Here is a 13,410-nt window from a genome sequence, read left to right as displayed (position 1 = left end):
CACTTGCGCATTATTGCAAGTCAGTAGTGAGGAGACTGGAAGAGACAGTTGGTGTGATGGAGAGAGCGTGGCTGTTGGAGTCAGAGAGGTTTGGGGTTGAATGCTGGCTCACAGTGTGGGAGCCCTGGGACCACAGGCAACCTCTCAGAGGCTTGGGGTCCTCCTCTACAAACCCTGCAGTGTTTTGTGAGGCCGGAAGGAAATAATGCATATGAGGTGCATCGAACAGTGGTCCTCAGGAATCCGGTGCCATTCTGATAACACTCCTGTTGTGTGTAAGCACACAATACATTCTTCATGCAGGGTGGGTACTCCCAAGTTGTTTGTTTCCTTAACGTTGCTGACCACTGAGTAACAGTAGAAATGGAGTCTGGTGGTGGGTGGAGGGGCTTCCTGCAGCCCCTCTAAGGAGAGCAGAGAGTTGCCTCCAACTGGTCCGCATGCAAGGGCAAAGGGCTGTTGAACAGGATGGCCTCACAGGTCTGCTCTGATCTCAGCTTCCAGGATTCCCTACTGAACAGTCCAGTTTCCAGGCAGGCTTCCTTAAGTGGCTTTCCTCACAGAGCCCTCACTGAATAGGGGCTGAATGAGGCACAAGTGTCTCCTCCTTTAGGAGAAAGAGGCACAGAAGTGCCTCCATCTCTGGGGGACAGGGGACAGCTGTCACTCTAACTCAAAACCCTATGAATAAGCGCTGCTGTTGACAAGGGCATGGGTTGGTCACTTTGAAGGTCTTACTTAACCAACCAGCATAATTGGCGAGGAGTCCTGACTTAGCAGGAAGCCAGAGTAAAACGTTTTATGAGGTGAAGGACTCGTGTGAGGTGGCTAAATAACAAGTGGAAAAATGGGTAAATAAGGTAAAAGGTGGGTAACGCTGCATGTGGTCACCACACCCACTGCTGACAGAATATAAAGCTCTGGATAGGACCAGGGCTTTCACCAGAGAGAGGAATCAGCCTTTGGAACTGACCTTCAGAGCTCTGCTGAAAAGCCCTCCAGCACCATGCCTTACAACTTCTGCCTTCCCAACCTGAGCTGCCGCTCCACCTGCTGCTCCCGGCCCTGCGTGCCCCCCAGCTGCCACACCTGTACCCTGCCCGGGGCCTGCAACATCCCCGCCAACGTGGGCAACTGCGGCTGGTTCTGCGAGGGCTCCTTCAATGGCAGCGAGAAGGAGACCATGCAGTTCCTGAACGACCGCCTGGCCAGCTACCTGGAGAAGGTGCGCCAGCTGGAGCGGGAGAACGCGGAGCTGGAGACCAGGATCCGGGAGTGGTGCCAGCAGCAGGTGCCCTTCGTGTGCCCCAGCTACCAGTCCTACTTCCGGACCATCGAGGAGCTCCAGCAGAAGGTGAGGGGGTGGACACCACACTGCCGACTTAGTTAACTGTTTAATTTTTTTGAATGTGTTTTTATTTGTGTGAGAGAGACAGAGATACAGAGTGTGAGTGGGGAGGGGCAGAGAGAGAGGGAGACACAGAATCCGAAGCAGGCTCCAGGCTCTGAGCTGTCAGCACAGAGCCCGACGCGGGGCTCGAACTCACAAGCCGTGAGATCATGACCTGAGCCCAAGTCGGAAGCTCAACCAGCTGAGCCACCCAGGCGCCCCAGGTTAACTATTTATTTAAATTTAACGCACCAACTTCTTAATGGATCTAAGGCTGTTCAAAGCTACACCAGTAAAGACATTGACTTCATTGGCTTAGGTAGGACATCTTAGGAAATCTGTTTGGGAAGCTCTATAGGAAGGATGCAGACTGGGGTAGGATAAGGCATCAGACAGGTAAGATGTTTCTTACCTAAAACCAGAGCATCTGATTTTTTAGTTCTGTTATGATATCCTGGTCTTGTTTTTAGGCCTATAAGCCTGTAGGCTTAAAAAAGCGTGCACCTGAATTAGTTCAGCTAGGAATTTCCTGAGTAGATCCTCAAATATTTAAATCTGTAGCAAGAGACTATGTCCATGGCAAAGCAAAAGAGCTGTTGACCCCATAAGCCTCACTAATATACACAGGCCCTGTACCATCCACTAGAGCAAGCATGCATGTGAGAATTCAGGGTCAGAAATGCAGGAGCAGAAGTGGGGATAAGTATAGAGTCAGCATAGAGAGAGAGAGACAATACATGCTGTAGGTCAGGGAGGGCTTCCCACAAGAGGAGTATCTGAGTAGGCTTTGATGGATGAATAGTTTATATCCAGTGGCACAAGCCTTTGATTCTCCAAGGAGATTGACTGGTCACTGCTCAGTAGTGCTGGCAAAGTGAATGCCAGAAAAGGGGCCATGCAATTTGAAGATCATGTATTCATTTGCCCATATTTACTGAACACAAGGCACAGTGCTTGAGTGGGGGATAAAGTTCAGAGTAAGATAGTCTGGTCTCTTTCCTTCAGGAGCTCGCAGTCTAATAGGGGAGACAGACATGGAAACACATGGTGAGAAGTGTAACTGGCTACGTGCAAAGTACTGTGGGCATGCACGGGGGATGTGACCCCTGTGGGAGCTGGGGGCGGGGTGGAGGGGGAATGTGGGTCATTCAAGGGGTCTTGCTGGGTGGGCAAGGACATCCCAGGGCATTCCAGATAGAGAGAGCTTTGTACAAAAGCATGGAAAAGGGTAATGTGAGGGGGAGTGGAAAGAGGTCAGCAGGGCTGGAGTAAAGGGGTGTAAGGGTAGGAAAACCACCCTGTCCTGGTTTGGCTGGGATTCTTCTGGGCTTAGCCTTCCAAGAGCCCCCTATTTCTTTCTTTCTTTCTTTTTTTTTTTTAACATTTATTTATTTTTTAGAGACAGAGACAGAGCATGAGCAGGGGAAGGGCAGAGAGAAAGGGAGACACAGAATCCTAAGCAGGCTCCAGGCTCCGAGGCATCAGCGCAGAGCCTGACGTGGGGCTCGAACTCACGAACTGCGAGATCATGACCTGACCCGAAGTCGGACACCTAACCCACTGAGCCACCCAGGCGCCCCAAGAACCCCCTATTTCTAAGCAAACTGGGACACAGGTCACCCTAAGTGAGGCTCATTACCCAGTCTGCTCAATTCCTGCAAGAAGCCAGAGGCAGACCAAAGAGAGGAAGAATTAATGACTAAGGGCACATTTCCCCTTGACTGTTTTAGTTTTGAAATGAACAGTGCTATTAATTGGTTTATCTTCCTTTTATTCCCAAACTGAAAATCTGAAAAGACTCAAAGCTATTTGGAAAGAATGTGTGCTTGGAAAAAAAAAAAAGCTTTTCACTTTAAGGCACAGGCATTCCTTCTCAGTATAACTCATTTCATAATGAATCCTGTCCCCAGATCCTGTGCAGCAAGTCTGAGAACGCCAGGCTGGTGGTGCAGATCGATAATGCCAAACTGGCTGCGGATGACTTCAGAACCAAGTAAGGTTTTTCTGAGGATCAGAGCACTCTAGTAACACACAGGCTGACTTATGACCTGATGAACTCTGTCCTGGGTGCGAGCAAGCAGATGTCTGGGGTGACACTGGGAGGATTCTTGCATTGGGTTAGCCAGGTTAAATGTCAGTTTCCTCACTGAATGCAAGAATGTTGCATTTTAAGCCTCCTTTTAAGGAGTGCAAGAAACCACCCACCCATTCTCTTTTTCAACTTAATATGTGGGCCCAGGTTAAAAGTGAATTTCACACCTGTTTCTTAGTGTAGGTTCACCACTATCAGCCCGTCAGAAAAAAGTTACTAAATCACAAAAATAGGAAGCAAAATCCATTTTAGCGAATGACTTTTTTCTAGGTGTGATCTTTACAATCATAAGAATCCTTTGCATGTTTAAGGGACTTTATAGCTTACAATGTAATTGTAATTATTATGCCATTTCTACATCTTTGGACCAACCTGTGAAGTGTTAGTTTGGTTTCCATTGTATAGATGAAGAAGTCCAGGCTCAGAGACGTTAAGGAATCTATCCATGGTTCTGATTTCTAATTCAATGCTTTCATTACATCAGTTTGCTTTCAAGGTGGTTGGAAAGGATGGTAAGACAATCTATATAACAGGCTTATGAAGTTCACCAACTCACTGAAAGAGGCAAGAAGACAAGGCCTAATCCATAGCAGCCTGTACATGGGGGTTCTTAGAACAAATGCAGTTAATATCAGGTTAAGACTGTACATAGGCCCCCAACCAATACCTTCCCTGTGGGTCTCAGGGAAGAAATAAGTCTTTTTTTCATTCAGCATGGTAGCATGTTTTTCCCTTCCAAAAAACTTTTCAGAAATTCAAAAACTTGCAAAATGTAATTAATTCCACTGGGCCAGCCAAGTAAAGCCCTGGAAAAAAGTCTTTTTTTTTTTTTTTTTTTTTTTTTTTTTTTTTTTTTTTTTTTACTCCTTTTGACCTTTTGGCATGTGTGCAGGTATGAGACGGAGATGGGCTTGAGGCAGCTGGTGGAGTCAGACATCAACGGCCTGCGCAGGATCCTGGATGAGCTGACTCTGTGCAAGTCCGATCTGGAGGCCCAGGTGGAGTCCCTGAAGGAGGAGCTGCTGAGCCTCAAGCAGAACCATGAGCAGGTGAGGGAGTCCCAGCCCCCATCATCCCAAATGGAGCACTCCATACCTCCCCCGAGCAGGACAAGGTCGGTCTTTACTAAGCGCCTCAGAACTAACACAACAGTTTGCTGCTTGCTCAAAACCCTCTTGGGGGAATTTTCAGGGACTGGCTCATAAGCTTACCTCTTTTACTAAAAGAATGTGGTCAGATGACTTATTTTCCCTTGGGTCCAGATATACGGCCAAAAGTCCACACAAAGATATTTAAAGTACTTTCTACTGTTTGACAAGTTCTATTAGCTTTTGAAGGTGACAAATGAAGGACTAAGACTGGAAGAAGACAGCAAACTCCCTCATGTTATATGTCACCTAGATACTAGAACCCAGTGGGTGGATGGATGGATGGATGGGTGGATGGATGGGGGGGAGTGGATGGATGGGTGGGTGGGTGGATGAATGGATGGATGGGTGGATGGATGGGGGGGAGTGGATGGATGGGTGGGTGGGTGGATGGATGGATGGGTGGGTGGATGAATGGATGGATGGGTGGGTGGATGGATGGGGGGGTTGGATGGATGGGGGGGTGGATGGATGGGGGGGTTGGATGGATGGGGGGGTGGATGGATGGATGGGTGGGTGGGTGGGTGGATGGATGGGAAAAATGAGAGAGATGAAGGAACAGAAATAATGGTTGATTCAGACCTCATGGTTGAATGTAATAGAGGATGTCAGATGCATTTATCAAACATTAGATTTTTAAAAATATAATGTATTGTCAAGTTGGCTAACGTAGAAGAGGAAACTCTGTATACAATATATAATGGCAGAAGACCAGGAAATAAATGGGAGGAGTTATGCCTGGTTTCTCTTTATTGAAGTAGCAATAATTATAAACCAGTTACCATACCAGGCTTATCACTGAGCAAAGGGAAAATCAGAAAGAAATGATAGAATCCTGGATTGGGAAGAAGCATTAGCAATCACTTTTTCAAGCAGCCTCATCATGCAGATGAGAAGACACTCAGGTAAGAGGTCTGTATCACACAGAAGTAACTCAGCTGGTTCTACATCAACTGGGCCTCAACTCATATTTCCTAAATTCATTGCAATCTTCTTCCCATCATATTGAACTTGCTCAAAGAGAGTTTATTGACAGACTTTTTTTCCTGAGTTCATTCCTCTCCCTTCTCCTTCAGGAAGTCAACACCCTGCGCTGCCAGATCGGAGACCGCCTCAACGTGGAGGTGGACGCGGCCCCCACCGTGGACCTGAACCGCGTGCTCAACGAGACCAGGAGCCAATATGAGGCCCTGGTGGAGACCAACCGCAGGGACGTGGAGGAATGGTTCACCACCCAGGTGGGCATCTCAGCACGCGGCTGCCCGGGCCCCTCGGCCCCTCATGGCCCTTGAGGCAGAGTCTCACCCTGTCTCGTCCCCTGTGCTGTTTCAGACCGAGGAGCTGAACAAGCAGGTGGTGTCCAGTGCGGAGCAGCTGCAGTCCTGCCAGGCGGAGATCATCGAGCTGAGACGCACGGTCAACGCCCTGGAGATCGAGCTGCAGGCCCAGCACAACCTGGTGAGTGTCGCTCGGGGTGCTGCCCACCCTCTCCTCACCTGGTGAAGCCTGTGACTTCTCTGGAGTCCCATGGCAATGCCCCGAGAAGCGGCTCTGTGACATTCCGTATGTTCCCCACACAGAGGGACTCCCTGGAGAACACGCTGACGGAGACCGAGGCGCGCTACAGCTCCCAGCTGGGCCAGGTGCAGTGCATGATCACCAACGTGGAGTCCCAGCTGGCCGAGATCCGCTGTGACCTGGAGCGGCAGAACCAGGAGTACCAGGTGCTGCTGGACGTCAAGGCCCGGCTGGAGTGCGAGATCAACACGTACCGGGGCCTGCTGGAGAGTGAGGACTGCAAGTGAGTGGCCAGCAGACATCATCCCTGAAAGGCACATGTATAGTTCTACTCAAGGACAAAACAGAGACTTTTCGGGTTAAGTTTCAGAGGCCAGCATGTCTGTAGAGATCAGAGGTTTCTGTTACAATAGTGTACCGTAGAGGGAATTTTTTGTTGTCATTGCCTGGCCGAAAGGTATTTTCTTTTCCAAAAGATACTCAGGAGACTTGACTGTTTTCTCCAGCTGGTGAGCTTTTGGAGGCTGATGGGTAAATAAAGCCTTCTACCTTCACGGCTGGCCTGTCACAGCAAAAGGGAAAACAAAACTCAACAACCATCACATGTATTTGAGCAGCGCTTTCAGATTTAAACCACACTTTCAAATCCACTATTTCATTGATCCTTGTTGGAATCATCCGAGGCAGGCGGAGTGGGGACAGTATAGCCAACTCACATATGAGCATGACACAGTGTTTTCATGAACACATTCTGTGTGGTAGGTATTACCAATCCCATCTTACAGGCAGGGAGACTGAGGCTCAGAGGGGTGAAGGGACTTCCCCATAGCTCCAGGGTTATAGAATGAGGGCTGGAATCCCACCCTCAGTCTTCTTTGCTCTTCTCTGACACTGTCTCAGAGCTTTGTAGAAGAACAGTCTGAACAAGGCTTGGCTTCCTAAGATGTTGGAGAATGGCTTCTGCTTTTTCTGTCTCCTTGGGTTGACCTCCCTCCTTTTTAAAAATGATCCCTCTCATGCTGATGAGCTATTAATTCTGTCTCCCAGGCTTCCCTGCAACCCCTGCGCCACGACCAATGCGTGTGACAAGCCCATCGGGCCCTGCGTCACCAATCCCTGCGCCCCGTGTGGCCCGTGTGGCCCACGCTCCCGCTGTGGGCCCTGCAACACCTTTGGGTGCTAGATATCCAGGGGCCAGCAAGAGGATTGCATGAAGACAGAGGGGCCATCAGGAGCCAGCCCCAGGCATCCCTATAAATCACGATCTGGAAGGAGAGCAAGCGCCCAGGTGTGGCCCGGCACTGAGCCCAGCCCACCTGACCCTCATCATTCAAGGCTGCTCTCTTGAAGTTATGCTGTGACCTGATGGTCTGCCAGGTCTGGGCTGTGAAGGTGTCATACGACGTGTGTTGTGGTTCTCTCTGTTGCTTTGACCTTCCTTGCAGTTCCCCGAATCCCTTTGTAAATCTAATAAACTTTCCTCTTGCAAAGCAGTGATGGTTCTCATTTGTATTCATTCTTTCCAAAGTGTTCACTCTGTGTGTACGTGCTTCTTATAAAACCACTTGAAAGCACAGGAGGACTGTGTCATTAATCCTCTCCCCAAAGGGCTTCATCACCATTAATTAACATTCATTAGGTGCAGTGAGCCCAGCGTCCGCTTGGGCCAGCTGGAAACCAGTAGGACCACTAAGTCAACAGGATTCACCTGAATATGGTGTATATTCACTATGGGACCTGACTCAATAATGCACAGTGGGTAACATTTCTAGCAAGTTCCCCTTTTTCTTTTCTAAGTGCCTGCAAGAAGAAGGACAGGAGCTAACATTTATTGGACACTGAGCAAGTACCAGGAACTACACAACTCATTTTCTTTCTTCTGCACCCAGTAAGGAGCCCAGAAGTGACAGTTATGCTGGTGCCCTGCTCCTGCTGGTGCCTCCTGATGTCCGGCCACGGTTGATGGTTCCCACAGTTGTGCGTGCTGAGTCCATGCAAGCCAACTGTCCCATCTTGAGCTAAAGTGCTAGTTATGTAATCTCTCTTTGAGATGCAGCTGACGCTATGTCCTGCTGCTAGGATGATGGCTGCTCCAGTGTTGGTCATAAACTCTTGTCTTAACACACTTAGCTTCCTTAGTGTCTGCTCCGGTGTCGTTGATTTCGCTGGTGCTGCTGGAGCTCCCTTATCCAGACCTCAGGCGTGGCCCTGGACAATGACAGAGTGACCCTCCACGCTGTGCTCAGAATGTCCCAGATCCAGCTGGTGTACTTCAGCCTCTCATCCTTCCTTCCCAGAAGCCACCTGCATGTGTGCTATGAATACACTTCTGCACTCTATGCAATCAGTTCTCCGTACGTGCTGGGACCACCATTCACCCATGGGTACCAGCAGCTGCCTTTATCAGGGACAGGTGCCTCCCAGACACCCAGTCCTCTGCCTTGCGAGTGAGAGCTCCAATGTTTCAGCACAGTAAATACACTTTCTCTTACCGCTCAGTGTGTAAAGCATCAAACAAAACGTTGTCTCTATGTTAGTCAAGGCTGTCAATGGGAGGACTAGGTCTGGGGGAGGCTGTCCTGAATCTTGGTCTCTGCCACAGTGATTTCTTTGGTGAAGAAGAGAAAGGAGTTCAAGGAAATCACTCTGTCCCAGGACAAAGCCAGATTGATTTCTGAGCTGTCTGGGTGGGTTTCAGTGCTACTCACCTCATATGTGGGGCAAGACACATGCGCTGAAGTCCCCTGCCGGTGAGCTGTGACTTGCCACCTGGTGAAACAAGGCACTGCTGCTATTTCTTATTTTAAATGCTAATTATGAAGTATTTCAAACATCTGAAAATACAAAAAAACAATAAGACACCTATAAATCCACAACGAAGATTTGATAGATGTAACCTTGTGCTGTATTTACACCATTGCTATGTGTGTGTTTTGTTTGTTTGGTTTAGTTTTTGGGAAAAAAAGGTTACAAGTCGACCTCGAACTGATCCGTTACCCATTCTTCTCTTCCTCTGTCCCCCTGAAGGTAAATTCCATTCTAAATTTGGTGATATATTATTCTCCAATTTAAACATTTCTAAAAATTATACATAGGGTATCCATGTACAGTGTGTGTGTGTGTGTGTGTGTGTGTGTATGAATTAGCAGTTTAAATTAGAAAATACAAGTGGTATAAAGCTTGCCATCAATTTTCTCCATTCAACATTACGTGTCTGAGATTTATCTGTGTTAATACACATTCTTATAATTTAACTTCTTTGTAGTATTTCATAATGAAACAGATCATGTTTTTATTTACTTATTCCACTGCTAAAGGACAGTTAGGGTGTTTCTTCCTTTCTTTAATCATTATAAACAGTGTTGCAAGAACATCCTTGTCAACATCTCTCTATGTACCTGTGTGAGTCGTTCTCCAGAGCCGTGGTTCTCAAAGTGTGGTCCTGGGAACCTGGGAAGCTGTCAGAAATGCAAATTCTTCAGTCCTACCCCAGACTTACTAACTCCAAAACTCCGGGGGTAGGGCCCAGCAATCTGTTTTGTTTTGTTTTGTTTTGTTTATTTTTTCTTTGTTTGTTTTGTTTTACAACTTTGTAAAAACGTTTTGGGTATACATCCAAAGGAAATGAAATCACTGTCTCAAAGCGATAACCGCACCCCCATGTTCAATACAGCATTGCTCACAAAAGCCATAAGTGGAAACAAATGTCTGTAGACACAGATAACTGTAATATATATACAGATTACACACACACACACACACACACACACACACACAATAGAAGGGGAAAAAAGAAGGCAATCTTGTCATTTGTGACAAAGTGGATAAACTTGGAGGACATTATGCTAAGTGAAATAAGCCAGACAGAAAGTCAAATACTGCCTGGCCTATTTTTTGTTAACATTTTTTAAAAAATTAAAAAAAAAAAACCTTTGTCTATTTGAGTATAGCTGACACACAATGTTGCATTCATTTATGCATTCTCTCTCTTACATGTGAAATCTAAAGAAGCTGAACTCATAAAAACAGAGAGTAGAAAGGTGGTTGCCAGGGACCAGGGGTGTGATGGAAATGGAGAGCTGTTGGTCAAAGTGTACAAAGTTTCAGTTATACGGGATGAGTACGTCTTAGAGCTCTAATGTACAGTGTGGTGAGGATAGTTAATAATACTGTATTGTATTTTTGGGAATTTTCTAAGAAGAAACATCCTAAATTAAATCTTCCCAGCATGCATGCGTGCACCTGCAACCCCCCAAACACACACACACCCGAAGGTGACCCAGCAGAGGTGATGAATACGTCATTTAGCTGGATTGTGGTGATCCTTCCACAATGTATGTGTATGTATATAAAAGCATCAAATTGTACACCCAGCAATCTGTTTTCACTCGCAAATTTGTGCAGTGCCAACAGATACAAATACTGCCAATAAATGTGGGTATGATGGCATCGTGTTGTTATAGCTTGTAGTTTTCTTATTCTTAGTGAAATTAAACCTTTAAAGAATCTTTTGATTGGCCGTTTGGGTTTCTTATCAACTCAATAAATTCAACTCAATAATCATGGAATGCCCACGATGACCTAAAACTGTCCTGGGTGTCAGGACAGGGGAGTGAAAGAAACTAAGACCTGCTCTCAAGGAACTTACATTCAGGTGGGGAGACAGGCAGTAAAAAGAGTCAGGCAAACATGACTATGTCAAGTGGTAAGTGCTAAGAAGCAAAACAAAGCTGGGTGCTGTAGACTGTGCCCCCCAATCCTCATGTTGAAATCCTAGCTCCCATTGTGACAGTATTGGGAAGTGGGGGCCTTTAGGAACTGATTAGTCCTGAGGATAGAGCCTCATGAGTGGGGTTGGAGCCCTTATAAACAGAGACCCCAGAGGGCTCCCTCACCTCTCCTGCTATGAGAATACTGCTGTCTATGAACCAGGAAGCGGGCCCTCACTGAACACTGAGTGTGCAGGAGCCTTGATCTTGGGCTTCCCAGACTCTCGACTGTGACAGATAGATTTCTATTGTTTATAAGCTGCCCAGTCTTTGGTAACCTGCAATAGCAGCCTGGATGGACTAAGACACTGGGGACAGTGTCAAGGGGACAGAGAAGGATGGGGGAAGAAGCCTTTCAGGTAGGGTGGTCAGGGCACTGAACGTCTGACAGAAAAATAGGGTTTATTCTATTGCATTGAATTTTACTACTGACACACTTGGATTTATTTTTAAAATCTTATTTTGTGCTTGCTATCAATTGTGATTTCTTTCTTAGCTTATTGTTTTCCCCTTTCCTGAGATCTATCAGCTTGATCTTGTTTTCTTTGTTGATGCTTATTAATTTTTAAATGTGTAGACATAGTGCTAATTTTAACTAATCTCTCTCTTCTTGCATATAAAACAAGGTGCAAAGAAGTTTTGATTTATGTTCTTTATTTTTTAAGTTCTGCCTTTTTAAAAAAATTTTTTTTTCCAATGTTTATTTATTTTTTGGGGGACAGAGAGAGACAGAGCATGAACGGGGGAGGGGCAGAGAGAGAGGGAGACACAGAATCGGAAACAGGCTCCAGGCTCTGAGCCATCAGCCCAGAGCCCGACGCGGGGCTCGAACTCACAGACCGTGAGATCGTGACCTGGCTGAAGTCGGATGTTTAACCGACTGCGCCACCCAGGCGCCCCTAAAAAAATTTTTTTAATGTTTATTTATTTTTGAGACAGAGAGAGAGAGACAGAGCGTGAGCGGGGGAGGGACAGAGAGAGAGGGAGACACAGAATATGAAGCAGGCTCCAGGCTCCGAGCTGTCAGCCCAGAGCCCAATGAGGGGCTTGGACTCATGAACTGTGAGATCATGATCTGAGCTGAAGTCGGACGCTTAACCGACTGAGCCAGCCGGATGCCCCTAGTTCTGCCTTGTTTTTGCACTCAAAAATTTGGTCATTGTTACTATTATTTTTAGATTTTCCTGTATGTTTACTGGGTTGTTTGCTTCCAATCCTTTTTTCACTTTCTTCCTCCTTTCTGGTTTTAATTTCTTGTTTTCTGAAATGCATTCTTTGGTAGTTCCTACAGTACCTGTGATAAGTTCTCCCAGTTTCTGTCTGAAAATGTCTCTTCTTAGTGGTCCCTCCTGAACAATAGTGTAGTTCAGTGTAGAGTTCCAGAAGGGTGGCTATTTTCCTCTGGTCTTTTCAAGATTATCATACCATTGTCTTTCGCATTTTGTTGCTAATGCTAAAAAGCATATTACCCATCTAAGTGTGGTTCCATGTTGGTAATCCTTTTATTTATTTCCCCCTCTGTTTGTTTCTAAGATTGCTTCTTTGTCTTGAAGTGTTGTGTGGCTTCACTATATTTTGTCTAGGGGTGGGTCTGGTTTTGTTTTCCTAATTAGGATTGATGTGCTTCTTGAATTGATTCATGCTTTTCAGAACCAGTGGAACATTCTCAGCCATTGTGTTGTTTGTGTATTACTTCTGTCTTATTCGATTTTCCACGTCTGAATTCCTTTTTAAAAGATAGCTTTATTGAAGTATAATTCACATTATGTAAAATATAATTCATATGCCACAAAATTCCCCTGTATGAAGTTTACAATTCAGTGCTTTTCATTGTAGTCATAGAGTTGTATAGCCATTATTACAATTTTAGAACATTTCATTACCTCAAATAGATACCGTGTACCCACTACCCAGAAGTCATTCCCTAGGACACCCTGCCTCAAATTAGGCAACCACAATGGTGTCTATAGGGTCACCTAGCTTAGGCATTGCATGTGGATAGAATCGTAAAATCTGTGGTGTTTTTGGACTGGCTTCTTTTACATAATGTTTTAAATTTAGAGACCAAATAAAAGTTCAGCTTTTTTTTTTTTTAATCTTTCTGTGACAATGAGCATACTTTTTTCTTTCTCTTTTTCTTTTTCTTTTTCTTTTTCTTTTCCTAGATCACGTTTTCACTAAGGGTACAGTCCCTTGAGAGATACAGGTTTTTCCTGTTGTCTGAGCTCCAACTCTCTCATATAGACTGAAGGTCTTGTCCCCTGTCCCTCATTTCTAATTCACTGTTTTTCAACCTAGCCTCTTCACAAACTCTCTGTATGACCTTAAGCAAATCACTTCCTCTTTGGGGTTAACGTTTTCCCATTTGTAACATAGTTGGGTGAGATGACCACTTGAGCCCTTGGTGGCTCCAACATTCTAAGATTCTAGGCTTTATCTGACTCAGACATGATTTCCAGAAGAGAAATTTTACAATCCTTTATTTGTGTGGGA

The 13,410-nt window shown here is 45.9% G+C and overlaps 1 protein-coding gene across 1 annotated transcript; it reads left to right on the top strand.

The window, feature by feature from the left end:
- Nucleotides 1-1,003: 1,003 nt before the first annotated feature.
- LOC124522148 (keratin, type I cuticular Ha3-II) lies at nt 1,004-7,331 on the top strand. The gene is made up of 7 exons (XM_047093394.1): nt 1,004-1,354; nt 3,301-3,383; nt 4,375-4,531; nt 5,707-5,868; nt 5,963-6,088; nt 6,211-6,431; nt 7,196-7,331. Exons 1-7 carry the CDS (start codon nt 1,007-1,009, stop codon nt 7,329-7,331), a joined length of 1,233 nt encoding a protein of 410 aa, XP_046949350.1. The 5' UTR covers nt 1,004-1,006.
- The last annotated feature ends 6,079 nt before the right edge of the window (nt 7,332-13,410 follow it).

The sequence above is a fragment of the Lynx rufus genome, unplaced genomic scaffold (assembly GCF_022079265.1).
Source record: "Lynx rufus isolate CCGP_SWC_20201006 ecotype Redwood Valley unplaced genomic scaffold, mLynRuf1.p SCAF_34, whole genome shotgun sequence".
Lineage (NCBI taxonomy): Eukaryota > Metazoa > Chordata > Mammalia > Carnivora > Felidae > Lynx > Lynx rufus.
Note: the sequence above shows the minus strand (reverse complement) of the source record. Positions and strands in the feature narration are given on the sequence as shown.